Below are 27095 nucleotides of genomic sequence, written 5' to 3' on the forward strand. Positions count from 1 at the left end.
AAAAATTCTTTAGGAATGAACTCAAGCTGGGAAAAAGCAGAGAGACTGTAGCCATCATAGTTGAAACAAAACCCCATACGGCTACCTGCCCCTGTTTCCAATAAGACTTTTGTGATTTTATAGAAGAATTACATTAAATTTGCTAGCAACAAAACACACCTAGACTCTGTAACTGCACCCTACTCCATCACCAGAATAGTTTAGGCCAAAAATTTAACCATTTTATAAGGTATGAGATGAAATTGCTCAAATGGCAGCAATAAACAACAAGGACATAAAAAGTGAATTAAAAAAAAAAAACCATAAAAATCTGCAAATACAAATGCATTTTGGATTAAGAGTAACAATATACAGTTTCCAGGAGCATATTCTGGAATATTCTTTAGTTTTCAAGAGACTATTAATATAAGTAGCATACATATTGAACCATGATGTAAGAGGTTATCATTCACATTGAGAAAATGTTATTATCTGAAAATAACTTGCTGCCATAAGCTTTCTGTCTGCACAAAATCTCACTTAAGCTGCCATAAAATCAAGCACAATCAAGGCTTCAAAAACCGCAAGAAAAACTTCGCTACTCCAAAACTCACAGCCTACTAGCCTGAAATAACAGCACCAGTGGAACAATTAACAGCGAAAGAAACTCTGAAGTTTCAGCAAACATACGATTGTGGGGGGTTTTAACTGCAGGAGAGAGAAAAAAAAAAAAGTCAAGATGACGGATGAGCTGTATTCATTCAAACTAAGTTAGGCACAGGGGACGAAGCAACTAACTGATGTTCTGAGACTCCATTTCTCACCAAGTGCTTGGTTACCTGTTCTGTACCATGCTCAGTACTGGTGCTTCTGTTAACTGTACTGATGAACACACTTTTGCCCTGATCTTCAGAAATGGGAATTCTTAACTATGAGAATTTAATTCAAGGAGAAGGGATGGAGCCCCTTTGCCATACACAAGCTGGATCAAACATTACCACACAGCTATCCAGCAGTATCAAACCTAGAGTGAAAACTGTTCCACATTTTGTCAAATGGGAGATAAAACCTGCATACCCCACGCCAGAAAAATTTAACAGCTCTCCTATCATCATGCCAGAAATACTGAGCAATACTCACTTAGCTACGATGAAACCCTCTTTGTACAACATTCCTTCCCAAGTGCTGGATATAATCCGTGTTGTCTAGGTGGTGAAACCAGCAAGGAAAGGCTGCTCAGGAATATGTCTGTCACTCAACACTAAAGATCAGAAATCCCAGACCACAACTTGCATTTTCATTTTAGAATAGTAGGTCTTAGACTTAGCTGGATGAAGCTAGGATTAACTAAGTCTAGTGCTGCCAATGGTACTGCTTTATGCTGGAGGTGGTCAAATGACCACAACCTCCAAAGGTTCCTTTCCAACTAACTGCCCTGTGATGCAGTAAGAATGTGAGCAGTGTGAGAAAGAAAAATCAAGACTGTTGCTGAAGAACTACACTGAGGTCAAATTAAAGAAAGGAAACAGAGTTTAGAGTGGCAGGAAGTCACACCACTGTGGCAGACATTTCAGATAAACACGGGGTGGGGGACAAAAGGGGAAAAAGGGGGAAAAAACCCAACCCAAAACTCCAAATCCAGTGAGATACAGTATTGAAAGTTACAAGGAAAACTGAGCATTAAAGTGACTCCTAGTTTAATACTTTAATCGTGCTGTTTTTAAAATAATACCTAAGCTTTATCCTGCTAAAAGTTTTGAAGAAACCTTCTCCAAGCAGCAGCATTCAGATGTGAAACCAATTGCTCATGAGCGGAGGAAGCACAGCAGAACACAAGGGCTACCTTGGTGTTTCAGGGAGCATGTGCCCAGCACACAGCCTAGCTGTCCCTTGTTTCTCTCTAACACGCTGCCAGAGTGCTTTGGTAAGACAGGATACCTTTGCTTTTGTTTTGCAGCTTCTCAGTGCACCAACCTGAAAAACCTAACCAAAAAATTAAGTTTAACTTCACTGTTAAAACAACCTGCTAAAAAAACACTTGTTATTGCAAGTGAAGTTTCAACACACCTACTTTATCTGGAAGGCTTGACTGGTATGTGGGAACAGCCTTGGCAGAGTATTTGTGATAAAGCAGTCTTTCCTAGTTGAGCTGCACACCCAAATCTAGCCCCCACGAGAATTTAAGTAGTCTCATGATGGTTAACAGCAAATCCCAATACAAGATCAGGATGAGAATCACTTCTCTTTCAACACAGACTGGTTTAGATTTTTTTTTAACGTGGAAGGACAGCACGTGTATCACTGCCTAACTCTAATGCGGTGAAGCTCTCTCCAAACACTTTGCAGAGAGCAAGCTGCTATCTTTATTACCAAGGTGATAAATCAGAGCCCAGAGCTGGAAGTGAACTGCTATGGTCCCACACCTTCTGCCTACACTTCAGCATTATTATAAAACAACTAAACCTCAAAGAGGAAACAAAGCCAAGCAGCCGGCTGTACCAGCCCCGTGCTCTCTGCCTGCCTGCATGTCCCTGTCCCTACAGGGCTGTTTCCCGCGCTACTGTTGCTGCAGTGACTCTTCCACAGCAGGGTGAGCCTCTGCTCCATTACTCACTTAGGTCAGGAGAGAAAAGCCAAACAGCTGTGCAAAGAAAGAAAGCAAATCCTTTAGAAAAAATTAATTTAGCTCAGAGATGGGTTAATTCCATGAGAAGCTCTTAGCTAAAAAGGTCACTGAATCTGGATTTTAATTTCCTACTGTGTCCTGCTTCCTGAAAGCCCTCCCCGCTCCTCCCTCAGTTTCTTGGAAAACATTATAGAATTTACAGTCTAAAAAAATATTTCCAGCTTCACTGTTTCTCCAGGTGGCTGAGGAACACAGTCAAGCCCAACGGTTTAAAATGTTGCTGCTAAAGACAACAGAAATGAGGCTAAACAAACTACCCTAACCCTTCCAACGCTCTTTACATGATATTTAGGGACAAAGCAGGCCAAACACAGAGACAAACTGAGATGTGAACTGCAGCTCAGGACTTCCCTAATGACAAATAACTGACATATACTGAGCCTGGGTCCAGATGCACTGGGGTCTCAGAGTGGGTCCCAAACAAAAGCAAGGCTCATGGTGCGTGACACTGCCACCCAGCCTCCTGACAAATGCTCCTGGCTGTAGAAGAGCCACACTGAAAAGGAAATAAAGCTCTGCAACTCTCCCCCAACACAGAATACAGCAGAGAAATTAGAACAACTTGTCTGACATGTCTCTGAGGCACAGTTCCCCACGCCACTGAAAGCTCCCAAGCCTACCTCAGCTATCTTCCTTTGGCACCTGTGCCAACAGCCGAGGGTGACGCAGCACCATTTCCCTACTAACCCAATAAGTCTGACAGACATTATTTCTTAACTGTAGATCCTGGCAGCACATTGTTACAACCAGGAGAAAGAGGACAGTGCAAAGAGCTCCATAATTTCTCTGACAGAGTCTCAATGAAAGCCCCCATTTGGCAGCTGAGTCACACTGACATAGGGACACCAGAGCAATGGCCCCATGCCCACAACCACGGCTCTGCATGGAGCTTTCGCACCGATTGTTCACAGCACCCAGCTTCACTAATCCGGCTCAGCGCTGGATTAATGCCTAAATACAAAAAATAGATTTTTAAGCTGTCTAGGTGAGTGCTCTTCTCACGAGAGTGGATTAACATTTTGTACTGGGAAGAGACCGACTACTATAAAGTTGTCCCATTCTCCTGACCTTTGCAAATAGCCATGTGCCAACAAGTAATGCAGGAGCAAAGAGTCTACAGGAGCCACAGAAGGGCTACACAAAGTAGTAAAAGCTCCAAAATCAACACAAATTCAAGTTCACAGTAACACTATTCTGCTACTTTTCCTAAAGCTGATCCCCTGTTGAGGGTCATCTGAGTATGCGGCAAAAAGCACTCATTCCGCCTGCTCTCTGGAAAAATTCAGATTTTTAAATGCTTTTTTAATCAATGGAAAAAAATGCCTGAAATTGAAGACACCAATATAAATTCTGAAACAGCAGCCGTGACTTATGAAAAACAGGAAAAGTAAACCTAGAGCCCTAACAGTTTTTATACACTGAACTTGTAGTTGCAGTGTGATGAAGCACAGCCTACAAACAGCTTTCTCCCTGCATGTAAAGTTTCAAAACAAAATTGAAAAACAAAACAAAAAAAACCCAAAACCTGCTCAAAATGAATTTTGAAGCTTCAACTTTGAAATTGAACCAAGAATGCAAGTAGATCCTAAGAGAACAAAAATAAACGAGGGATGAGTCTTGGAGAGGAAAGTAGGTGGCTGTTCAGACACTAGATGGGATCAGTTATTTTAAAAACTGATCATTTCCGTATTTACAATTAATTTGCAATAAACTGGTATCTGCTCTCCAGGGCCTGCTGGCAAGGCTAGTGTTGTAAAAAGAAAAAAAAAAAAAAATCACTGTTCAAGTAAAAAAGATACAGTTTTCATTTAAAACATTGTTCCTCAATATGAAGGTTGTGCTGTATTCTGCAGGGAAAGAAATCTCAATTGAAAGCCACCATCTCTGCCAAGGAGCCTCTGCTTTGTTTCCCATGAAATAAAGTGAAAGTTGCTACGTCAGCGTAAGTAAAATATTTGCTTTTAAAAGCAAAAACTTAGACTGAGCCCCAAACAAATACCCAAAAAAACCAATAAGGGTTTGTCAAAAGCACTTCAGTATTACTCTGTCCTCCCACTGGAGATGCTCAACAGCTTTTCAAATTGCCAGTTTTCAGCCTGGCACAAACATCTCTATAGCACCAGCATATTTGAAGGACTAAAATTGGTATCTAGATGCCCACAGTGCCAGTACAGGAGAAGGTACAGGTGTAGCACCTCTCCAACTGCAATCTCCAGGCACAGCTGAGCCGAGATGCCACGGCCAAATGTAAGCGCTGGGGTTTTCTCACGGAATCCCAGACCAGTTTAGCTGCCACTCAGGTGAGGGCCGGCTCCAAAGGGGTCTCAGAGCTCACCTGGTGAGGTTCTGCCCCTGTGTATTTCTAGGGATGGACAGTCCCATGAAGGCATTTTAAGCAGCCTCTGGATTAACCCACAACATTACTTTATTCCACAGAAAGCTAACAGTTAGATAAGAAGAGAACTTCTCTATTACCTTTCTGAAGCCTGCAAAATGAAGTCTTTCAGCTTGAGTGTGGTCACAGACCACCCCTACCCTCTGCAGCAACTCAATGCCAATCACCTCTAACAGTGCCTCTTGCCCTAACATTAAACAAACACAAGGCTCACCATTAGAATTCCTTGGGAAAGTCTTTGTTCTCTTATACTATAAATAGAGAATATGTGAATAAATTAATTCATGCACTTAGACATATTAATGACATATAATAATATTTGAAAATACAAACAAAGCTAACTGCACAGGAGGATATTGGGAAGAGTTACAAGACAGGTGCTAACCGCTAACAAACAGATCAAGCCAACAGAAAAAAACTATGCAGTCCTAAGATTGGTTTGGGGGTTTTTTCCCAAATTTTGCATCAGCCTGGTGAAAATCCTAGCATGCTGGCAAATGTCTTGTTTTTGCAATTCAACTTGAAAAATTGTTTCAAATCCAAACCTGATATTTTAGAATAAAGCCAGTCATTTTCTTCTTCTAACTTCCTACACTTTTAAATTGGTAGAACAATTCTATGGTCCTATAAGGGTTCCTTCAAAAGACTGAAAACAGAGCAAAGAGTTTTGACTAGGTTCAAGTAAGTCTCAGAAGTGCTAACACATAAACAAGCTTGTAATGGTAGCTCAGTCTTAGTACCTCTCACAGAAGCTCTGTGTGTAGCTGAATATAACGTTTAATTACAGCTAACATAGACACTGAAGACTTCTCTTAACACCAAGGGAAAAAAAAAATCATAAACCCTTTGCTTCACTCTGAGAACAACTCACACAGCCTGCTTTACTGGATAATGTATAGGCTAAAGTCACAGAAGGAAAAGGGCAGCCTTCCTGGACGGCTTTTCCCTCTCTCTCCCGGCTCATTCTACCATTCACATCTCCTTCAGATTCAAACCCTTTAGAGATAGGTCAGTAAGTCTAAAGTTCTAGAGCATGACTACCCAAAACTGCAGATAATTAGAGAGTATCAACACTGCATTTACAGTAAGCTGATTGTCTTTCCCTACCTCAGCCCAAAGGCCTTTTTCATAAGAATACTTTAAAATAATTTAGCTATTTAAAAACACCTAAAACCAATACTTGCTACAACATAACATGATACTGTAACTGTTTGTCCATTTTTCCTGTTGTTACCATACTATTTTGCATAAAATTTTAAAAGCCCAACAACAACACAGGAAGCAGCAATTGGGAGCAGAAGGTTACCTTTTCTTCTGATCATATTTGGAGCTATGAAAGATGGACTAAACAAGAATTCCGCTCTTCCAATACCAACCTCTTCGCTGATACAATGATCATCAAGTTGGGACACAGTCCAGGAAAGAGTCTGTCTCACTGGTATTCCTCAAAACATCTCTCTATCTGTGAAAGGGCTAATTCATCTTAAATACTACCACTCAGGAGGTGCAAGTTCTTCAAAGAGTTAAAAACAAAAATCCTTTAACGCATATGGAGAAAAAGCAATGGTCATAGATAGAATTGAGCTCAGTTCTATAACTAATTCATCCTCTGCATGCCCAGAGATTACTGAATTTCATTCTTCTAATTTTTAAATTATAAGTGAGATTTAGCATCCTGTAAATGAAATTTAAAATACTATATGTTTCCAACATACTCTGTGAATCCATAAGTAATAGTCTACTTCATACTATGTTTGGTTTTGCTCAGGTGCTGGAAAGCCAGTAACAACAGCACTGGTTGAACTGTCCTTGAAGACAGCAAGCTACACAAGCAGAGACCTTATTTCATGACAACAAATGCTGTAAATTTGCAAGGACTTATTATTTACAGTTCTTCTAGCTACTGATTAATTCTAAAGTATCAGTAAACTGATTCTGTTTAAATTACAAGTAAGACTACTTAATTAAAACAAATTAAGAGTTATGTAATTAAACAAAATGTTTACTAGATCAAGTGAAACATCTACTTACCATCAGCAACTGTGATTCTTTCAGCAACACCATGCCCATCTATTCCGCTCCCGAGATGTGTCTCATAGGGTGAGCTGAGGCTGTTTTGGCTAGCTGTATTTCTCAACACCCACACTCCTACCACTGCCTCTCTCATTGAAGGCAGAAAAACCAATTCTTCACTAATAATGCCTCTAGAATTTGAGCTCTAGAGGTGCAAAGTGGGTCACATAAACCAAAACACATAAACCAAAATTTAGTTGAATCCCTGCATACAAGCCTCTCCTCCCAAACCAAGGTATCCAAATTAATTTTTGCCTAGAAAAGAGTACATAGTACCATAAAAATGCCCAGAGTGCATGGATGGGGCAGTTTCTCCTGTCCTGTGGCATCAGTCAGGGCAAGAGGTACTCAGCATGACAACAGGAACTGTTGTGGGAGGGGCAGTGCATGATTGATGGTGTCTTTACCCTTTTAGCAGATAATAACTAGTTTTAAAGAATAACTGGTTCAAGAAGTAGACAGGAAAACCAACGTGCAAGTATGAGCATAAGAGTCAGAGGCACTGACTCCATCAATATTAGATTACATGATCCCAGAACAGAGAATTCTCTGGGTGGAAGATAATTCCTGCAAAAGGGCCTTAATATTCCCCTGTACACAACTCTAGTATGCAATACTAAAACCAAGTACTAAGTTGAACGCAGCCAATACTATTCTGACACAGATACCTCTGAAAAACTCACAGGTGACCTTCATTGATTAACAGTAACAGGAGACCTTTAGTAACTAATTCTGAAGCTTCACCAGAGCTTCAGTGATGATGTCTTGCCTAGAGAACTTTCCTCCCCATGCACACATGTGCTTGGCCAAAGAAAAGTCTGGTAGAAAAGTAGCTTATCTCAAGCACTACTCAGTAACAGTTACTTGCAGGTGTCTTATGCATTGCTTTGTACCCATGACCTTTGTTTTGGGGATGATTATTTTGGTTTGAAAAGGTAAGAATACTAGGAAGACAAAAGAGATTCGAGTACCAAAACTGCCTTGGCTAGATTACAATGAGCATGGTCATGCTTGGTTCTACCTGATGTTTCTAACTTCTGATATTAGTTAATCAATACACTTTCTACCTTTGGAGACAATTAAGCTGAGCATAGCACTAACAAAGCTCCCAAAACAGAAGTAGAAAATTTAATCATCTTCCTCTAGACTTAAGACCTAAAGTTGGTCGATTCCACATACTGACAGAGTAATTAAAAACAACTTTGATGGACATTCAGAAACTCATATACGATGCCTGCAAGCAAATATTTTAAGTCCTAATGAGGAAAACCAAATTAGAACAACTATGGTGAACAAGACATTTCCAGACATTCATGACATTCATAACAAGAGGGAGTAACAGAAAAATCTGACCTGGCTCCTGTCCTGATGACAAAAGATGTTACTGCTGTGCGGTGGTTTGCCATGAATTGTAGGACACAGGAACAATGCATAGACAAATTATTTCAACAAAAAGTTTACTAGATCAAGTGAAACATTTAATGCATAGAGAGGCATAAAGACTTTCACTCCTCAAATCAGAAGATGAAGACAGGCAAATTTTCAGTTGTAGGTGGTATATATTTGCCATCAGTATTTTTGATGGAAATATTTGAATCTTGATGTCCAAAGCATCAAAGTTAAGTGGAAAAAAAATTAAGGACCCTCTCAAATGCTTTAACTGTACTGTCAAACTATTTCATTATTTCTCAGCACCAAGGAAATAATGTTTTGACAGTTAATTATGACAACTGGAAGTTGCAAAATAGTAAAATAATAATTCTTGAAGAAAATCATTACAGGAACCTCAGGGTCATCATCACATCTCATAATAATGACTTTGGTAGTTCCTGTTCGGTCCCTTCATAGGCTAACCCCTTCAAACACTTCTGCAGGAAAAAGCATAGAGAATATGCAGAGAAATCCTAACAAAAAGAATGAACCCTGACCAGTTCACTCTGGATGCAAGGAAAAAAACCCAAGAGCCTTTGAAGTAGTGGACACAGACATTACTAACACTGCAAGATTTGGGACCAAAGGACTGGGATCAATGATAGTCACATGAATAAAGCAGAATGCTGATGGGTGCTTTACTGCCGCTAGCTGCATTAAGCAGACAGGACAAAAGAACGTCTGCCTTTACAAGGACCTATTCACTATGACCAATATCCACACAACCAAACAGAATAATGCTCCTGCTTTCTGGGCTGTAGGTACCTTGCAATTTATAGAGGATAGTTTACTCTTAATTGCAGAACTTGGAGCTGGAATTATTCCTAAAATTTGATGTTGACAAAAGATATTTACTGAAATATTACAAGCAAGAGACCGACTACACCCTCCAGGCTAAAAGCAAAATAGAGAAGTCTTGACAGAAATTTGCATTCTGTTCTTGTTGGGAGGGTTGTTTCTAAACTATTAGGAAATTATTTCAAGAAACCTTCTCCTAATTTCTAGCCTATTTATTCAGCAGCTGTTTTTCTTACATTGGAAATATTTATTAGCCTAAACAGATCTTCCACCTGCAGTTTCATCTCCAAACCACTAGAAACAGTCATATTCCACATCAGCCTTTGGCATATGGGGCAAAACATACTCAGCTGTTTTAACCTGCTTCCCCATGTCCTCAGTCATAATTCTTAATCCTCTTCTGCAATGGCACAGGTGGGGTTTTTAAACACCTTAGATCAGAATAGTTTATTCTCAGAGCAAGATTACATTTTAACTAGCTGTCTTGAAACAATTACAGGTTGGAGAAGTTTTAAAGACAAGTCCTTTAAAAGAAGGGTGAAACGCACTCATCAAACAGAAAGCCAAAGCTACACACAACCAAAACCAGGTCTACCAGTCAAAAAAACCCACTGAATGATTAGTTCTGGAATAAACAATAAAGTTGTCTGCCTCAAAGAAAAAGCTGGGCTAGTGAATGACATCAACAGGAAGCAAGCAACATTATCTCTTCCTATCACTCCACTTTTGTTCTCAGTTCATTGTTTTGATCATAAGCACTCTAATCACAAGGGGTCCTAATAGTAATATGCTGTCCCTCAGCAAATAACATAATTCCACATTTGCATTTAGCCTGTTACACTTTAGTAGCAAACTAAAGGGAATAGAGAGTTTTCAAATCCTTAAGTAATTTTGTTTTCTATGATATAATAAAAAAATTAATTAGGATCCAGTAGAAAAATACAGCAGGAGCTGAAAATATTAGTTACTGCTGACCAAAGGCTATTTTTATCTATGCCACTTCTAGGACTCTCTAAAGGCCAATAGATTTACACACGGTGACAACACAGTAGTCACCATCATAAGCTGCAGAAAATTTCCACTGAACATCAGGAAAAAACTTCTCACAATGGAATTGGTAAAGCACCGGGACAAGTTACCCACTAAGGTTACAGAAACCCCTTCCTTACAGGTCTTCAGCATTTGATCAGCAAAGTCCCTGAGGAGCACGATCTAACTGATGTTGGACTGCTTTGAGCAGGAGGTTGGACTAGATGACTTCCAGAGATCCCTTCCAAGTTCTATGGTCTTATGGTTTCATTCTTAGGTTGCTTGCAGTCACTACAATCTCCTGCAATTCATACAAATGGCTTATGATGATCACACCCAGCTAAATAAAAATTATCTGAATCAGGAAAAGATATGGTATGAAGACAAATTCCTAATTTACAGTGTGAACAAGAATTTTGTAACAACACATGAATACTTCAAATTGAGTATGCCAGCTATCTGGCAACTGAAGTGAAAAGCCTACTTAACAATAGCACTTAGCTATTAAAGTTCCTTCCAAAAAAATAACAGGTATTTGTTATTCGAAACAATTGTTTTAAATTTTCAGAACATTCAAAAATCAGATTCAAGCAACTTCACTGAAAAGTCATGATGTCAGACTAACAGAAGTGAAACTATTGGGGGGAGGGGAAAGTCAGACTTCATTCCAAGTTTGACCAAATAATAATGTAATTAATGTACATTGATCTCTAACAGGACAAGCACTACCAGCTACCCATAATTTACAAAATAACACTTAACTAGACAAGACCTGCTGTAACCGATCAGATAAAGGCAGAGCAGATAAATTTTCCAGAGGAAATCTGGAAAGAAGATATGCAGAATACTTTTGCCCTCTGCAAGCATAGTTCCTAGTATCAGGAAAGTATGCGGATGACACTACAGAAGGCACCGGCTATGTGCCAGCTAGGTCAAAATCAGAGCAGAACAGCAACTGAAACAGGAAGCATTACCTCAGAAGAGATCTGCTCCCCTGCATGCCTGCAGCACAGATGAAATACAGGAAAGTACGGCTGGCTGGTACGTTTTTGCGAAAAGCATCCTAAAATTCTTTCCTTTGTCCCTTGTCCTTCCTTCAATCCTGTTTCCTCATCAGCCTGAGGGCTGAGGTGCCAAAATCCTTCTTACTGTAAGCGTGCAAACACTCTTTCCCTTTTTACAGGATGGTCCAGTTAACTCCAGTGAACACACTTATGCATCCAAACCAACTTCATTACCTTCATTAAAATCTGTTCTAAAATCTGTTTTAACTACTTAAACTGGTGCAATTAATAATAATAAAAAACCCCAACTTGCTACCACCCCACTTCTGCCAGTCTAAACTCTTCTGTAGGGCTTGCTTTAGTTAAACGGCAGCATCAGACGTAACCACTTCCTAAGGCCTGCTACACACAGAAAAAAATGCATGTTCATTTTCAGAAGTGACTGAGCCACGTGCAGTGCTGTGCCACTCTTAAGTCTTGCAAATTCTTTTAAATGCTAGGTGTTTAATTGATACCAAAAGTCTGCATAAAGCAGTATGAGAAATCAGTAATAAAATTAACCTCTCCTTGCATTAAAACCAGATCAGCCTCTTGCCATTGTTGCAACTACTATGGATATTTGTGACATTCAAATTCCCCAAGGAGACTTGGCACTGAAGATAAAATTATTAAGTGGATTTAGTCATTCTTATAAGAAACCCGACGAAAAAAGTCTCCTCTTTTACTAGAATAACTGCTTCTGAACTCCCACCAGAAAAGTACAGAAATATTTAAACAAAATTTTAAAAACAAAATAGTAAAAGCTGACAAATAATAGTTTAGGATACTAAAACACTACATATAAACTACAAAGCTCATAATTAACTACTTTGCTTAGTTAACTACTGTGCATCAATGACATGTATGTATCAAGACAAAGAGAAATAAGAACAATGAACAAAAAACATACCCTATTCCCCTCCTCCTGCCCACCCTCTTCCAACTCCACTGCCTTTTTATTCATCTACCCACCCACTGGTCTTTTGACACAAAATGCACAATGAAAACCAAAATAAGAGCCAAATAATTCTACAGTAAATCAGCTGTAATTCTCTTTGTATCTATTACTCTTCTACCTTTCTTTGCCTTTACGATATTTAAACTCTTGAGATGTGACATTTTATACAGCTTGTTTTAAAAACATAGTACAAATAACTGCAGTTTTTAAACCTATGTACAGAAACACTACATTAATAATTACATCCCTCCTTAGTATATTCATGTCCCTAGGGACAAAACCTTGCCTCAGAATCATCACAGTATAAATACTATTTAGAATCTTGAATAAATTTTCACCAAAAAAAAAAAAAAAAGTAAGCCCAAAACAAATGGCAAGTGCTTTGCCAGGAACTCAGATTCAACGAACCGTTGTTCAGACCCTACTGTTGCCAGTACAAGGATGTGGTGTTTGGACCACCTTCCTTGATATGCGTGATTTATTACAAGCTATATTTTTCACTTCATAATGTTCAGTATCAACAGTTACTACCCTGGCACTGGTACTATTAACCACATATTTTCCAAGTGACTGCATTATTATCTTCTAAACAACACAAATCCATAGTGACATTAATAACCTACTGCACCACGACTTTTTTATTAGAAAAGTCACAGTAAGTTTTGCTGCTTCGATTTTTGCTTTCAACTCCCTAAGATAACAGTTCAAAGAGAAAAATAATTACATTATTGTTCAAAATGTTTAAGTAATCTTACAAAGGTTTTTGATGATCAGTTTAACTAAATCTGCTCATTCCACCTACTTTTCCAGAACTTTATCTTTTTTAGAATGCAGTGCTACTTCACTTCAGTCTCAAAAATGTACTTGAACAAATCTGTTCTCCATTGAGAGAAAAAAAAATACAATAAAAATCAGCTTAAAATAAATTTATTAAACAATACAAAAATAAGCATGCTAGAAATTGAGATACATAAATAACATACAATGCAAATGAAAAATGGAAAACGAGACAAGTAACTTAACAACTGAGCCAAAAAGTACAACACAAATGCTAAAATAAAATTTTAAAAAGCATTTACATTTCTAATGAAATGTTAATGATGCTGACAAAGAAAAACAAACAAACAGCTAAAATGCTTGAATATCAAGAATTGCTATTACTGTAGCACAGGTGAACACTAAAACCATTGCAGACTTGGAACATTCAATGACTAGCCTCCAGCACCGCAGTCGTTCAGATCCACTCACCAAACACAACACAGGCATGGGTAAGTCCTCATGGCAGACCTGACTACTGTCCCAGCTGCCTGCATACCCTGCCAGGAACATGAGCCATATGCAAGCATGGTAGGCCAGAACAAAAAACTGTGAGCGTAGGCAAGTTACAATATTTTGTAATATTGGTCCAAAGGGGTCTCCTCCTGACCCCTCCTAACTAAAGGCTGGCTTAAATTCTGAGACAGGCTTCAAAAAGCATCTATTACAGAACTGTAATACATAGATCTAAAGTAAAGATTGTGTAAGCTGTACCCTAAATATTTTTATTATGCATACTAAAAATCTCGTAGTCTTAATTTTTTATTTCTCACTCAGGACTTGCTTCTACGCTGAGTTTTGTATGTAACTGATGAACACAAATACGGGCAAGGTTTTTATTTTCAAGTTGAAACTCAGATGGAACAGTTTTCCATCTTCAACCAGGTTTTTAGAATCAGCTTCAAATCATACTAAAAATTGGAAAATAATGTGTAGAATTACCAAGCAAATCCTGCAATCACACATTTTCTTTTTTTTAATTAAATCAGTAATTTAACCAGAAACATGTCATCACTGTAAATACTTCTCATTAGCAGCACAGACATGTTATGTCCCCTCTCGCCACAGAGGGTATTTCAGACATAGTTTTGCAGGATCTGAATACTTGTTAAGTCTCTGTAACACTACTGTAAAATCCTCAAATGCCTTTACTTAATTTACTTTATTTTCAGGATAAGCGCTGACAAACCTAACCTTATAAAACAGCTATTATTGAGCAATTTAATACTGATGTTTATTAAGGATATCTGTACCACAGATCTACCTCTTCACCCCAGCAGGACTTCAGACCCACTGAAGGTTGATGTTCTGTATTGTTTTGCTCAAACCTTTTAAGCTTAGGCTTCAAAGACAAGAAGCCTATCCTTTTACAATACACTGCTAGATGAATATTATTCAGGGTTTAGTCAGAGCTTATTCCAAGTGTTTATGTAAAACTAACAATACCTAAACAGAGGAATTAAGAACAGCTTGCTTTCCCAGAGAACATCAGCTTTCCTTTATACATCTTCCCGAATTGACAGGCCAAAAAAAAGGGTCAAAAGGGTCAAAAAAGAGGCAGGAGAAAAAACAACTCTCCCCTCATGCAAAACTCGCATACGAATGCACTTTGGAGGTTTTGATAAACTAAAAAGGGAGAGGGATATTAGGAGAGGGCAGGGAGAAGGGGCGGAGGTGTTATTATACTAAGGAATTATCTGTCATTGTCTCTTAAGAGACACTCTGGCAGCTAATACCATTTATCATTATTTGGACAAGTTTTCTGCAGTTTTATAGGCCAGGACTCTGCATGCTGTGTATTAGGAGTGGGATACAACAAATTATCTGCAAATTTCTAAAGAGAAAAGCTTTATAGAGAATCATTTTCTAAGATTTTCAGCATCATTAGGACTCTAATAGCTACAAGAATTAAACAAGCCTGTGCCCTCTGTCTGGCACTGTTTATTGAGTCTGTAAACTACTTCAAGCTACACACTACTAGAGATACTCAAAATTACTTAATTATACAGATGAACAGATGTGGTTGCCTGTAGAAGACTGCAAATTCTGCTTCTTAGCAAACTGACAGAGGTGCAGACTCACTACCATTTTTAAAAGTAGCAATCCATGATAACTTTTAAAAGATCCACTCATGTGTAAGAAAATGAAACCTCTGAGCATATGTTTGAACATGAACATATATTAGCAGTTGAAAAATAAGTTAACTGTAAACAGTTTTAATAATATCTACCTATCTGCTTTGCTTTCAATATATTTCCTGCTCGCTGCTCAGTTGGTTGCAGCTCTCAAACCCAGATTGCTTAGATTCCTCTCTCGGGTGCAGCACAGCAGTATTTGGAAGGCAGATTTCTGAGTCATAGCTACCAGCTGGCAGTATAAGCAGAAAGCAAGACATTGGGAATAGTTTGGTCAGAAGTCGTTCTGCTGCATTAGTTAACTTGCAAACAAGGCAGGTTTTTCCTCCCCTTCTCCCAGTCCTCCCCAGCCACTTTTGCTCTTTTTATTTAAGTGTGAGCATTAACCATCATTAAATGTCTGATTAAAAAAAAAGAAAAAAAATTCACTAGAATGGCATTTCAAAAGGATTCATTTCTGTTTAAAGCAATTTGAAAGTTCATATTAAAAAAAAGAATGTAAAATAATAACATGACCCCAAACCTATCTCCACTTAATAAAAAAATATTTAGAGATTTATGAATTTGCTGTATTTTTCTGACACTATTTTACTTTATATTTTAATTACAATTCTTCAATCTTTACATGTTGACCCCGATCAGAGGACACATTATAAGTTCTTGCTTAGCTCTAAAGTTAATTAACTTAAAATTCTCAGATATAAACAAAAATAAACAGATATACACAAAAGTGGTATATCATTGAAGACATTCATATTTACCTTTTTTTTTTTTTAAAGTAAAAGTGTTTCAAAGTCACTTCAAACGTCAGTTTACAGTTTTGGGTTTTGATGTTTGCAAGTGCTTTCCCCCTCACCTTGAACCTTGACAGTCTTTTTGGTATAGCATACAGCATTTACACAAAATGTATATATAAATGAAACACCAGGCAAACAATATTCAAATCGAAGTTAATTCTAGAGATGCTTGAGGGTTTTTGAAATGAAGAATTTAATGAAACTAGAACTCATTTGTTTAGTTTTGCTCTCCCCGACCTTCCATTCTATACACTATGGTTCTGGAGATGTCCTCGTTTGATTCAGGTGACACTTTTTTCCATACTGTTTCTTTTAAAGCAAGTTCTTGCTGGAGATTCTCATAGTCCATTGGTCCAAAGGAATGCTAGTTGTTCAAGCAACATACATTATTTATTAGTGTATTTGAAGGAAAAAAATCCATACTTGCAGTCAATGATAACAGACTTGAGTTTTTCACCTCAACATAAAATGTTATTTTCTCTTTTCCAGTTATAAAAAATTCAAATTCCAAATTGGGTATTCCTTAGATGTACACACGCAAATAGAAGCATTTTAAAAATCATTCTACTGTATCTTCTCCTATTGAAATCTTTGTCCCTTAGCTAAAACATTAACAGTAATAAAACCAAAGAGGCTTTCCTTATCTCAAGAATCCTCACATTTTTATCTTTTGAACATGTAGCTGGAGTGGGTTCAGTTCATTCCCAGAGATTGCTTATAGCACTTCCTTAGTAACAGGCACTTGTCTACAATCTGAATTCTCTGCCTGTGCAACTCTCAGTAAGTCATGCAGTCTCACAGAGATCACTGTGAAACAATGCTGAACATACACCTCGTGCGCCACAGTACAGAACAGAAAGGCTAAGGCCACCAGCTGGTCAAGTCTTTATTAAAGGCAACCAGAAGAGTAAAACTCTTTGCAACTTTTTATCAGATACTATATACTTACTCTGGCAAGGGAGATGAACTTCATGAAATGGAGTTACAAATCTGATATGAAACTCTACCATACAAAACCTTGTCATAGTGTGGTCTACCCCAGGTAAGTGTCCCCCCAATAATGTAAATGAGCTAGTTTATCCAAAAGCTTTGATGCAATACATGTCATTGAGCAGCTCTGCATTTAAAGAAGATCATTCCATATTTCTTCTTATGTCTACAAACAATACTCATTAACATACATATTAACTTACCCGCTGATCACCACCTTCTCTGCGAGGATCAAGCTTTTTTGCAAAGTGTCTCAAATTATCGTAGTTATGGAAATTGCACAAAGAAACCAGATCCTGTCAATATTCAGAGAACACATATTATTATTCACATGTGATAGTCAAATACATATGAGATTCTAATGATACTACCACTGATGCTTTACATCATATCCTAGTTATTTAAACCAGCCACAGAAGAAGCTTATTAAATAAATTAGTACAAATGCCCTTTGAACATAATACAGTTATATGATTAAGTCATAAAACAACTTCAAACTCCTTTTTGAAGAAATACAAAGCAGGTGGCAATTTGCAAAATATCTATTTTAATACATTATTACTGCAGCTGGATTAAACACTTTAGGAACAGGAAGAGCAACCTGGGCTAAAACTTTAAAATTCAATCAAAAGATGAAAAAAAAAAATGTGAAATGAAGGTTATAATTACAGGATTTTGCTATTCTGTTGTAATTTTAAAGGTGAGCATTACATTAGTGTTACTTGTATGCCATAATCATCTATCACTTACTAGGTCCTATAACACAGAATAAATGCAGTAAATCCTTCACCTATCTCCTACTCAATGATTTTCTATTTAAATTATCAAGTACAAGGCTATTTCATATGACATATTTTAAAAGCTTTTAAACTAGAATTAGTAACTTCTTATTCTTAATTTACACCTCCACAGATATTAGATAAATAGAAGTATGAAAAGTTTTAACTGCTGCTCATCTACATGAACTAAAGCCTTGCATACTGTAAATCCCATGCTACAGTCACTAAGTGAAGATATAGTCACACAAGTTTTCACCCCAGTAACTGAAGTCCATCCAGAATTTTATCACTGCAGTTTAACTGTTATCACTACTTTAAAACAAACAAAACCAACCCCAAAACAAAACCAAAAATCCCAACCAGAAAAAAACTGGTTATGCCTTCAACTTCCAACGCGTTACAAATAATCTTACATTTCCTATAGGTCTCTAGAGAGTGAACAATTCTCTTCTATGAGACCTTTTTCCTCATTTATAATTACTTCATCAGTATTACAAGATGGTTTTAGGGAGAAAATAAGAAAGACGCTATTTTTTCAGCATTCTCCTCTACCAAAATATACTATCTCAAAACAATTTTATTAATCATTATGAAATACTCTACAAAATCTCTCCTGCCTCTAATGCTGCTATCAACAGACCATCTACAACTCTTTCAAAAGGAAGACATCAAGCTAGAAAGAGCTTGCCATATAACAGGGTCTAATGTATGAAGACTTTTTCATGTCACAAAGATCTGTTTTATGAAAACACATCAGAAAAACAATATTTCATGAGCATCTTTTTCTTCAGTTGTAACAAAATAGGAGTTGTGTTTCCGACGTTTTGAAAATTATTTGCTTTATGACTGGAGAGGAAAAGAAGTCTGTAACTGAAGGTCTACAGCTTCTAATGCAGCATAGAAAAGACCAGCTCCTTCATTACTTTATGAAGTGCTCTTTTTCGAAGCTTTTCCATGTCAAATTTCTCCAGTGTTTTTGGCATTGTATTTTCTAAATGCTCACCAATTTACAGTGTTATTAATTACTAAAATGCAAACATCTCTTCTTGGCCTTTCACCCTTGTAGCAGACAAATCTTTCTATGTATGGAAGAGCAATGAATCACTACTTAATTCAGTTGTATCTCTAACTGAAGCTCACTAAGCATCAGCTGCAAAGGCGAAAAAAAAATCAAACACCAAAGGTAATGCTGCTTACATGACAGAAGTGAATTCCTTTAACACTGTTGCCCATCTTGTCCAAAGGTGGTGACCAGCACATCAAGCCCATGACATTAGGAACAACCAGAAGAATCCCACCAGCAACTCCAGATTTTGCAGGAAGACCGACCTACAGAATAATTACATAGTTACGATCCTCTGCAAACATTCTTCACTATCGTAATACAATACCATAGCATTTTACTGAAGATTATTATGCAACGTTTATAAAACATAGATCCGGAAACATTCTATCACTTATCTCTTTTTACAAAGACAATAACCTGAAGCAGAGGTCACGGTAGTCCAAGGTATGCCATCAGGAAGTTATTTGCTCTCAGTAACAGAGTCAGTATTACAGTGAAAAAGACAATTCCAATCTATTACAAAAAAAGCAATTATGACTAAGCAGTAGTACACAAGAGTATCTTTGATGAACAGCTTTTGCAACAAGGGAGTAGTACAAAGCTATATAAATTAAAAAGCCTTCACTGGAAAAGGAAAAAATCAAAACCCCAAGAAAAGAGAAGAATCTGTCCATAAAGCCTTACAATAACCTATTTATTTACAATCTGGATAAAGGTATTGCTTTTTTCCTATAGGAACCGACGTGTCATAACCCCATAGCTCATTAAACAATAACTTTTAGGTCACATAAAGCATTAGAATAAATTTCACATGCATGCGATGAGGAAAACCTAAAAACACTCAAACCAAATTGATGGAAACACAAATAAGATACAGTATATCTTGCAGTACAACTTACTGCTGGAAGACAGAAGCATGGTACATATCCTATATATGAAAGGCACTTTTACAGCACATGCAAATAATTCATGAAACAGCTGAAGTCAATGAAGGAGAAGTAACTGCCTGCAAAGGCTTTCTGCTATTCTTTACTCCTATATAGCAGGACTTAGTTATGCTGTGTGCAGTTACATCTGCATCAATCACCTGTATTCTCTCACGAACAACCTCTCTTACATGACAATATCTATGTATCAACATGAAAAGGACTCCCAAAGGTGAGCTGAAGTGGCAAAGAATAATAACTACTAAAAGGTATGGTGGGACATTTTCCTATATGGCTTGTTCAATTTCTAAACAATCCATGTAACACCCCCACCTCTCTACCCCAGAAGCAAGCAAGCCAGCCCTGGAACACGGAAACCAAAAGCACAGATTAATCTTCATGGTCAATTATAATTAATGTCTGTGAACTACTTACATGGAAAGCAAATTGCCCTGAGAAGTCATACATGCCACAGGAATGCATTAAACTCAAGGTATTCCGGACTGCTTCAGGACTCAGTACTCTTTCACCAGTGATTGGGCAAAACCCACCGTTAGCCAGAGTTGCTGCCATCACACTTGCCGACTCACACGTTACTTCTATTGAGCAAAGCTTATGAAAGAGAAATTGAGATTATAAGAACTGATACTTCTAGTACAATAAGGCCAACTATAGCAGGATCAACAGTATGTTTCTATAGAAATAGTATTTCATAAAATAATCCGTAGCATAACATTTATTACAGGTGACGCCAGTAGCATCAATTAATATGGTCCAAATCTTCCTACTATAAAGATCCCAGCAACAGTGTTTGTAAGCCCTCTTAATAGTTCAGGATAGTATTTTACATAGGTTAGTGTCTTCACTTGATTCCTCCCCCACCCCCCATTATGTTTCTTTCAGAGGAAGAGGTCTGGTAAACAATCTCAGTATTTTGCATCTGGTTAAATGGCAAAGCCACAGAATGACTGCTTTTTTTCAATTTGAGTTTGTTTTGTGTGGCTTTTTTTTTCAAGCCTTAGAAGACCACACACATCTATTAAAAGTACACTTTAAAGCTGCAAACTCTAGCACATGCAAGTCTTAATGCCAGCACTTCCTGCTGATGCAGCCTTATTTCACCTTTCTCTCAGATATGTTTTCTGATACATTAATGATACGACCACACGATAGTTCCTCCCAGGATCCCTGCTTCAGTACAAACTATACATACTTTGGTGACACATCAGGAAATGTGATATGATGGCATCACCTGATGCTGCCTCATTTCTGCAGAAACCAAAAGATAAGCTGGTTTCAACCTGAAGCTGAAATGCTACTCTGAAAAGTAAACAAACTAGTGCTTGTATTCTTGCTTTTGCCAAACAGTCATTACATGATACTTCATGAAGTTACCTAAGCCAAGTTTGCATGAGTGGTTACTACCTGGAATTCTTATTTTCCGGGTGCCAAACTCAATACATCCTAGTCCAATCAACAGGAGTTGCAAATCAAGAGATTGTCAGAGACGCATCTAAAATGGCAACTGTGTTTTAAACATATGAAGTATTACACAATATCACCTACTTTAAAAAAAAAAAAGTGTTTCTAGGTTCTCAACTTAAGCACCTGCATTTTGTACCGCCGTTCTCTAATGAGAATAACACATCCTCACTTTACAGAGACAATAGGAAAATAAGTTTATTCCTCTTTAGAAAGTTCCCAATTACACAAGGGAGGAAGGAGCATTGCAGAAAACCCAAAGAAAAGAACTAACTGTCCTTTAAAGTAGAATCTGGGTAGAGTATTGGAAAGTAAGTGGTGTACAGTGAGAAGAAAAGAAAACAGAATTGCCGCTCGTGTATGAGCTGTCATTTTTCTGAGTATGGAGTAAAAAGGGGATTTTGCAAGAAAAAAAAAAAGAAACATACACAGTCATGAAATTAGAGATCCTACTGCAAGAAAATGAGGCCAAATTAAAATAAATCAGAAATGTTAGTTTTTGCATTACGAATAGCTTTGCACTCAGAAGCGTATCAGGACTTGAGGCAGTGGGATAGGAAGCATTTTTAAAAGCATATTTAAACAATAAATTCAAATCAATTATGGGTTTTGTTCTGTAATAACAGTAGTTCAGAGTAGACTATTGCCTTGTACCTAATCTCCAGCTCAACAAGAGGTCTGCTAAGGCTCACCACACATACCCTACTTCATAAATAGACATTCAACTGAACAATTCAGGGAGGCGCATCCCAATACAAAAAACTCAGATAAAATTTGCATTAAAAAAATATTGTTTATGATTTACATAAGTAAAAGCAAGTATCACACATCAAAACAATATTCATTTTGAGAACTAAACTCTGGAATTTTGTTTTAAATTATCCCAGATGGAGTGAGTCAGCAACACTACGTGAACTGCCTCTTGAGAGCTACGTGCTGCAGAGCTGACCAAGTTGTGAATGCTTTAAACATTAGGAAACTCTTACTGAGGAAACACTTCACACTTGCCAAGTTTTCATTTTGTGACAGTTGCAAACAACTCGCTGAAAGTGCATAAGGAAAAAAAAAAAGGAGGGGAGGGGAGAATATCTATGGCTAGATTCTTTGTTTTACTCATAAGCAATGAATTAAACAAAATGAAGGAGAAATTCATATTATTTCATTTATAAGACTACCCCCTAGCTTACAATAGAGCATGCTTATATTATTTTAGTTACACAGTTTAAAGTACTTCACTGTACAATACAGAGCTGCAACCCAAAGAAGCAGAAATATTCTGTGAAACTCACTGAAGTAATAAAAGACATTTTAAGCTTCTAACTACTAGTGTTTTAAACACTATTCCTAGTTTGCATTAGCAATAAAGACACCTATGTATATGAGCTAAACAAAAGCAAATCTGGATACATTGTTCATTTACAGAGTTTAAGAGAAGCTGACAAGTTTAAATAAAAGTCATTAAAGTCTTTATATCTATGAACAACTCTACTTCTTATAATAGTAATTCTAATTCTATAATGAGTCTCAATTTTAAAGTCAGTTACCTGAAAATAGAAGTCTAGTATAGCAACCATATCCGTTCCTTCAGGAAAACACTGAGGAAGAAAAGTAGAGAGTTTTTAGGTAATGTTATTGCATTTTTTAAATATTTACTTAAATGTAACAAGTAGAAGTTCTAAATAATGTCATATTTAAAAATAACAGGGCAGTTGAGATCAATAACTTAGGTATTAAAATCTTTTCTAGTACCAGCTTTTTTGACATCTTTAAATCAAACTACAAAATCTAGAATTTTCATAAAGTCACTTGTACAGCACAGATTATGCATTTTACAACAAGTAAAACAAATTATGGCTATTGTACAGAAAAAAGACTACAGGTGTTTGATTAGAATGACGTTAAGTATCACACTTTCTAAATGAAAGCATTTTGAGTGAAAGTATGAAAACATATAGTACTAGAATAACTTATGCCATACTGTACATAACATAAATTCAAAATCTTCACAGACTATAAAAAACAGCCCACCACACAGCCTTCAAAAATATTATTAAAAAAAAAAAAAGAGATCCACCTTTTTTTCTTTCAAGTAATAGCCAATTGCAAAGTTTCTATCTCCACTCTCTCTTTCAGACTGGAACCTTAAAATAAAACAAAAAAAAAGCAGAATAATAACTCATCAAACGATCAAAAAAAAGCTAAACTTCACAATTCAATAAAGCTGCATGAAAAGGATACATTACTTCAGACCACAAACATTCTACTAATGGCACAGAAGTTCCCACAGAAGCTCAACATAGCACACCCAGCTGGAGTGAATTAGGTTTGATGCTCAAATACATACAGTATCGGTTTCCTTATCTCCAGGTCAGCTTACACATGCTAAGGTAAAGAAGCACAAGATCCTACTTTTAGAAGCATTTCTAAGAAGGCCATAGTGGAATGAAACATCCCACCTCAAGCTGTAGTGAAAGGGCCATTCAGTGGCAACACTGCCCAAACCAGAGAAGAACTGGAGGACCAGGCTGCAGGTCAAACGGTGACCAGACTGATGCTGCCCTGTTATTGTGGTGATTAGCTTCAGGATGAAACCTGAAGGAGGAATCTGTACAGATACAAGGGTAGGTAATTCTCTCCGACCAGGTTCCTTCCAGGGTAAACACTTCTACATTAACAAAGCTCAGGAAAAAACACCCATCTCATTCAACCTGGAAAGAACTCTGCTATGCGGAATCCTTATTATTTTCCCAGTGCTGCCTTAAAAATCTCTGAAGATTTTTGGAATGCTGTGCATTGAGTTAATCGGGGGAATTGCTTTAGAAAAGAACTGAAACACGCAAAATAAAAAATGTATAGAGCCCTACCTATACAAAGTATTGCTTTCTAACATTTAATACGGAGCCATTAAGATGCAGGGTTTAATTTTTAATATGAAGGAATTGTTGCACTTAGAGCTCTCTCTGCCATAGCACCAATAGAGCATGCAGACAGAATAATGACATTTCAAAGAGGTACCTGACCCTTTAAGTGACATTCAGCCACACTGATGTCGGAGACATGCACAGCTTCGGTTCTTGTACATTTTAAGACAAAGACACCCTCTAATACTGGAGATGAAATGATGGTTTCAAGATAAATAACTAAATTTTGTCATAAGCTCAATATGCAAACCACCAGTTGAGGCCCTTTCCACCTAACTTCATTAAATAAATTAAAACTACTTACGTAGCATTACTGAATCCAACATACTCATTACCAGCCATCTTATTCATGAATTGCATCACCTGTTAGAGACAAGAGAGCAGAGGAGAAAAGCATGCTAACATTTTCAAACATTAAAAAGCTATAATTGAGGAACTTTCAAATCTAGCCTTACCCTAAATCTTGTAACACAATTCTACAAATGGAATCCAAATTCTTAAATGTTTAGACAACCAAGTACAGATAAAAAGACAAAATATTTGAAATTAGTTAAATTTCACCTGCAATTCCCTTGCCATCTTGAGACTTTTATAACTGAATTTAGTTTAAAAAGGAATGTAATAGCATTAACTTACGTAGTCAAATTTTTCTGCATTATTTGCTCCTTGCTGCAAGAAAAGAAAAAATAATTTACAAAAATTGTTAACATAAGAAAGAAGTTAGTTTGGTATTAGGATTTTTAATGCATATAACTAAGGTATGAGGCTAATTAAGAATAATGTCCTAAGATCATTTCATATATTAATGAAAAAATTAAAGTGTTAGATAAGTAAATCTTTAATTATTATTTAAATTAAATAATTCGATAAGAGTCTTATTAAACACTTGTAAGCTGGAAATGAACTTACTTAAACTAAAAAGGTATGCTTTATTTTAAGTGCTCTCTATTTAACTTTAGCATAAGTAAATGTAGCAGTTTAAGCAAAAAATACAAAAGTAATTACAATAAGGATAATTATAATGAGAACACTAAATTGTTATATAGATTGGTAACCCAAATGTATTCGTACAAACTACCAAAAGAGCTGAGCACAGGAAAAATTCAGCCTACTGAAGTTAAAATATTTGTGTGGCTGGACACCACACTAAGAATTTAGATTGAAAACAAATAAAAAATATCTGATTTGATTAATATCTGATTAATGTCCTACATATTAAAAGTTAGTTAGAAAAACAGAATTTCACATCATAAAGTACATTATTGTGCTAACAATATAAGGAAAAATCTAAATTCATCTTAACAAGGATGCTAATAAAACTTAATTCTTAGGGTTGTTTTTTTCTGGGGAGGGTGAGGGGTCTTATTTTGAGGCTTCCCCTCCAACCCTGTTTAAGAACATTTTCAAATTTAGTAGCTGCCAGTTAAAGATGTTTTAATTCCTTATAGGTCTGACAGGCGACTTTTCACAAATTCCTATAGCAAAATGTTGACAGAGGGGTGGGAGGTAAATAATAGAGCATGGTTTGCTGGGGGGAAGCTTTTCATTTTTTGAAGTAGCCAACCAGAATTTTTTGAGGAAGTTTAAGAAACCAGGGCACCACACAAGCAAGTGGAAACAATGTATCTGGAGTGGTTTTAATAAAGAATTGTAGTATTAAGGATACTCTATTTAAATAACAGAACTCTGCTTACCATATCTCAAATAATTCAAGACACTACTTGCACTGTTTTTAGCATAGGGATGGGGAAGGAAGAGGAAAAAAATGAAGCTTTATATCAACCAGTATTTTACTTAATGAAATGCGTAAAGCCAGTCTCATTTCCCACTCTGTATGTGGATTAGGCCGTTGCAGATAATCTTTGAAGCCCATGCATCAGCTCATCTACAAGAGGATGTGCAGTACATACACGTAAGATCACTCGCTGAAAGGAACACCACACTGTTTCATCCAAAATTATGCACCAGTGGTTACCTTATCCTTAAAGGCTAATAGCCCTTACTCCTAGAGGTAATAATCTCTAGCTAATTTGCAATACGATAAAAAAAACAACACGATACATTTCATCAAAATGTTCTCGTATAATATACCAGAACACAAGTCTTAAAAATTTAACTCCAAAATCTGTTCAATGAAAAATAATTAAAAGAAGAAATTACAACTTCATTGAACTGTTGCAGTTGTCAAAATATTCCATAGATCCTAATGCTGTAAAATATGTAACAACATTTAAACCACAAAAAACCTTTTCAACCTTTCAAATGCACAATGAACATCTTTTCTGAGAAAGTGGGTCAGCACTAGTTATGGGATGCTGCATTGGTAATTGTATGGTTAGACATGTATAATAAATTGAAACAAGTTCTTTTGTTAAAAAAAGAAAGAGGGAGAAAGGAATCATGCTTTCCACAAAATATAAGTACATAATACTTCACTTTTTTTTCTGAGTTGAAAAAAAAAGTTCCTAAACTTGTCAACAAGAACCTGGCTTTACTCGCAGCATATAAAATGGTGGGCAAAAGACTCAAAACTTTTTCCACATCAACGTGTAATAAAAAAAAAAGTTTCTTATTAAAATTTACATCTAATCTTGCATTTGGGGAAGAAAATCTTCTGCACGCTGACTTAGAGCAATGCAGTTTTAGTCCTTGATGTTCCACACACTTGTATAGGCACTTCATGTCAAACAAAAGCCTTGTTACTGAAATTAGACTGTTTCATATACCTAAATATTTGCCAAGTAATCATATGGCCAAGACCTCAGTATGGACTTAGCCTAACACCAACTAA

The 27095-nt window shown here is 36.8% G+C and overlaps 1 protein-coding gene across 1 annotated transcript in view; it reads right to left on the bottom strand.

The window, feature by feature from the left end:
• Positions 1-27095, bottom strand: part of GLS (glutaminase) — a 64863-nt gene that overhangs the window by 8196 nt on the left and 29572 nt on the right. The window contains 7 exon segments of the mRNA XM_054069427.1: positions 17334-17426; positions 19107-19238; positions 20337-20513; positions 22928-22978; positions 23458-23524; positions 24609-24667; positions 24941-24973. Of these exon segments, the coding sequence (XP_053925402.1) occupies positions 17334-17426; positions 19107-19238; positions 20337-20513; positions 22928-22978; positions 23458-23524; positions 24609-24667; positions 24941-24973 (612 nt within the window).

The sequence above is a fragment of the Cuculus canorus genome, chromosome 6 (assembly GCF_017976375.1).
Source record: "Cuculus canorus isolate bCucCan1 chromosome 6, bCucCan1.pri, whole genome shotgun sequence".
Taxonomy (NCBI): Eukaryota; Metazoa; Chordata; class Aves; order Cuculiformes; family Cuculidae; genus Cuculus; species Cuculus canorus.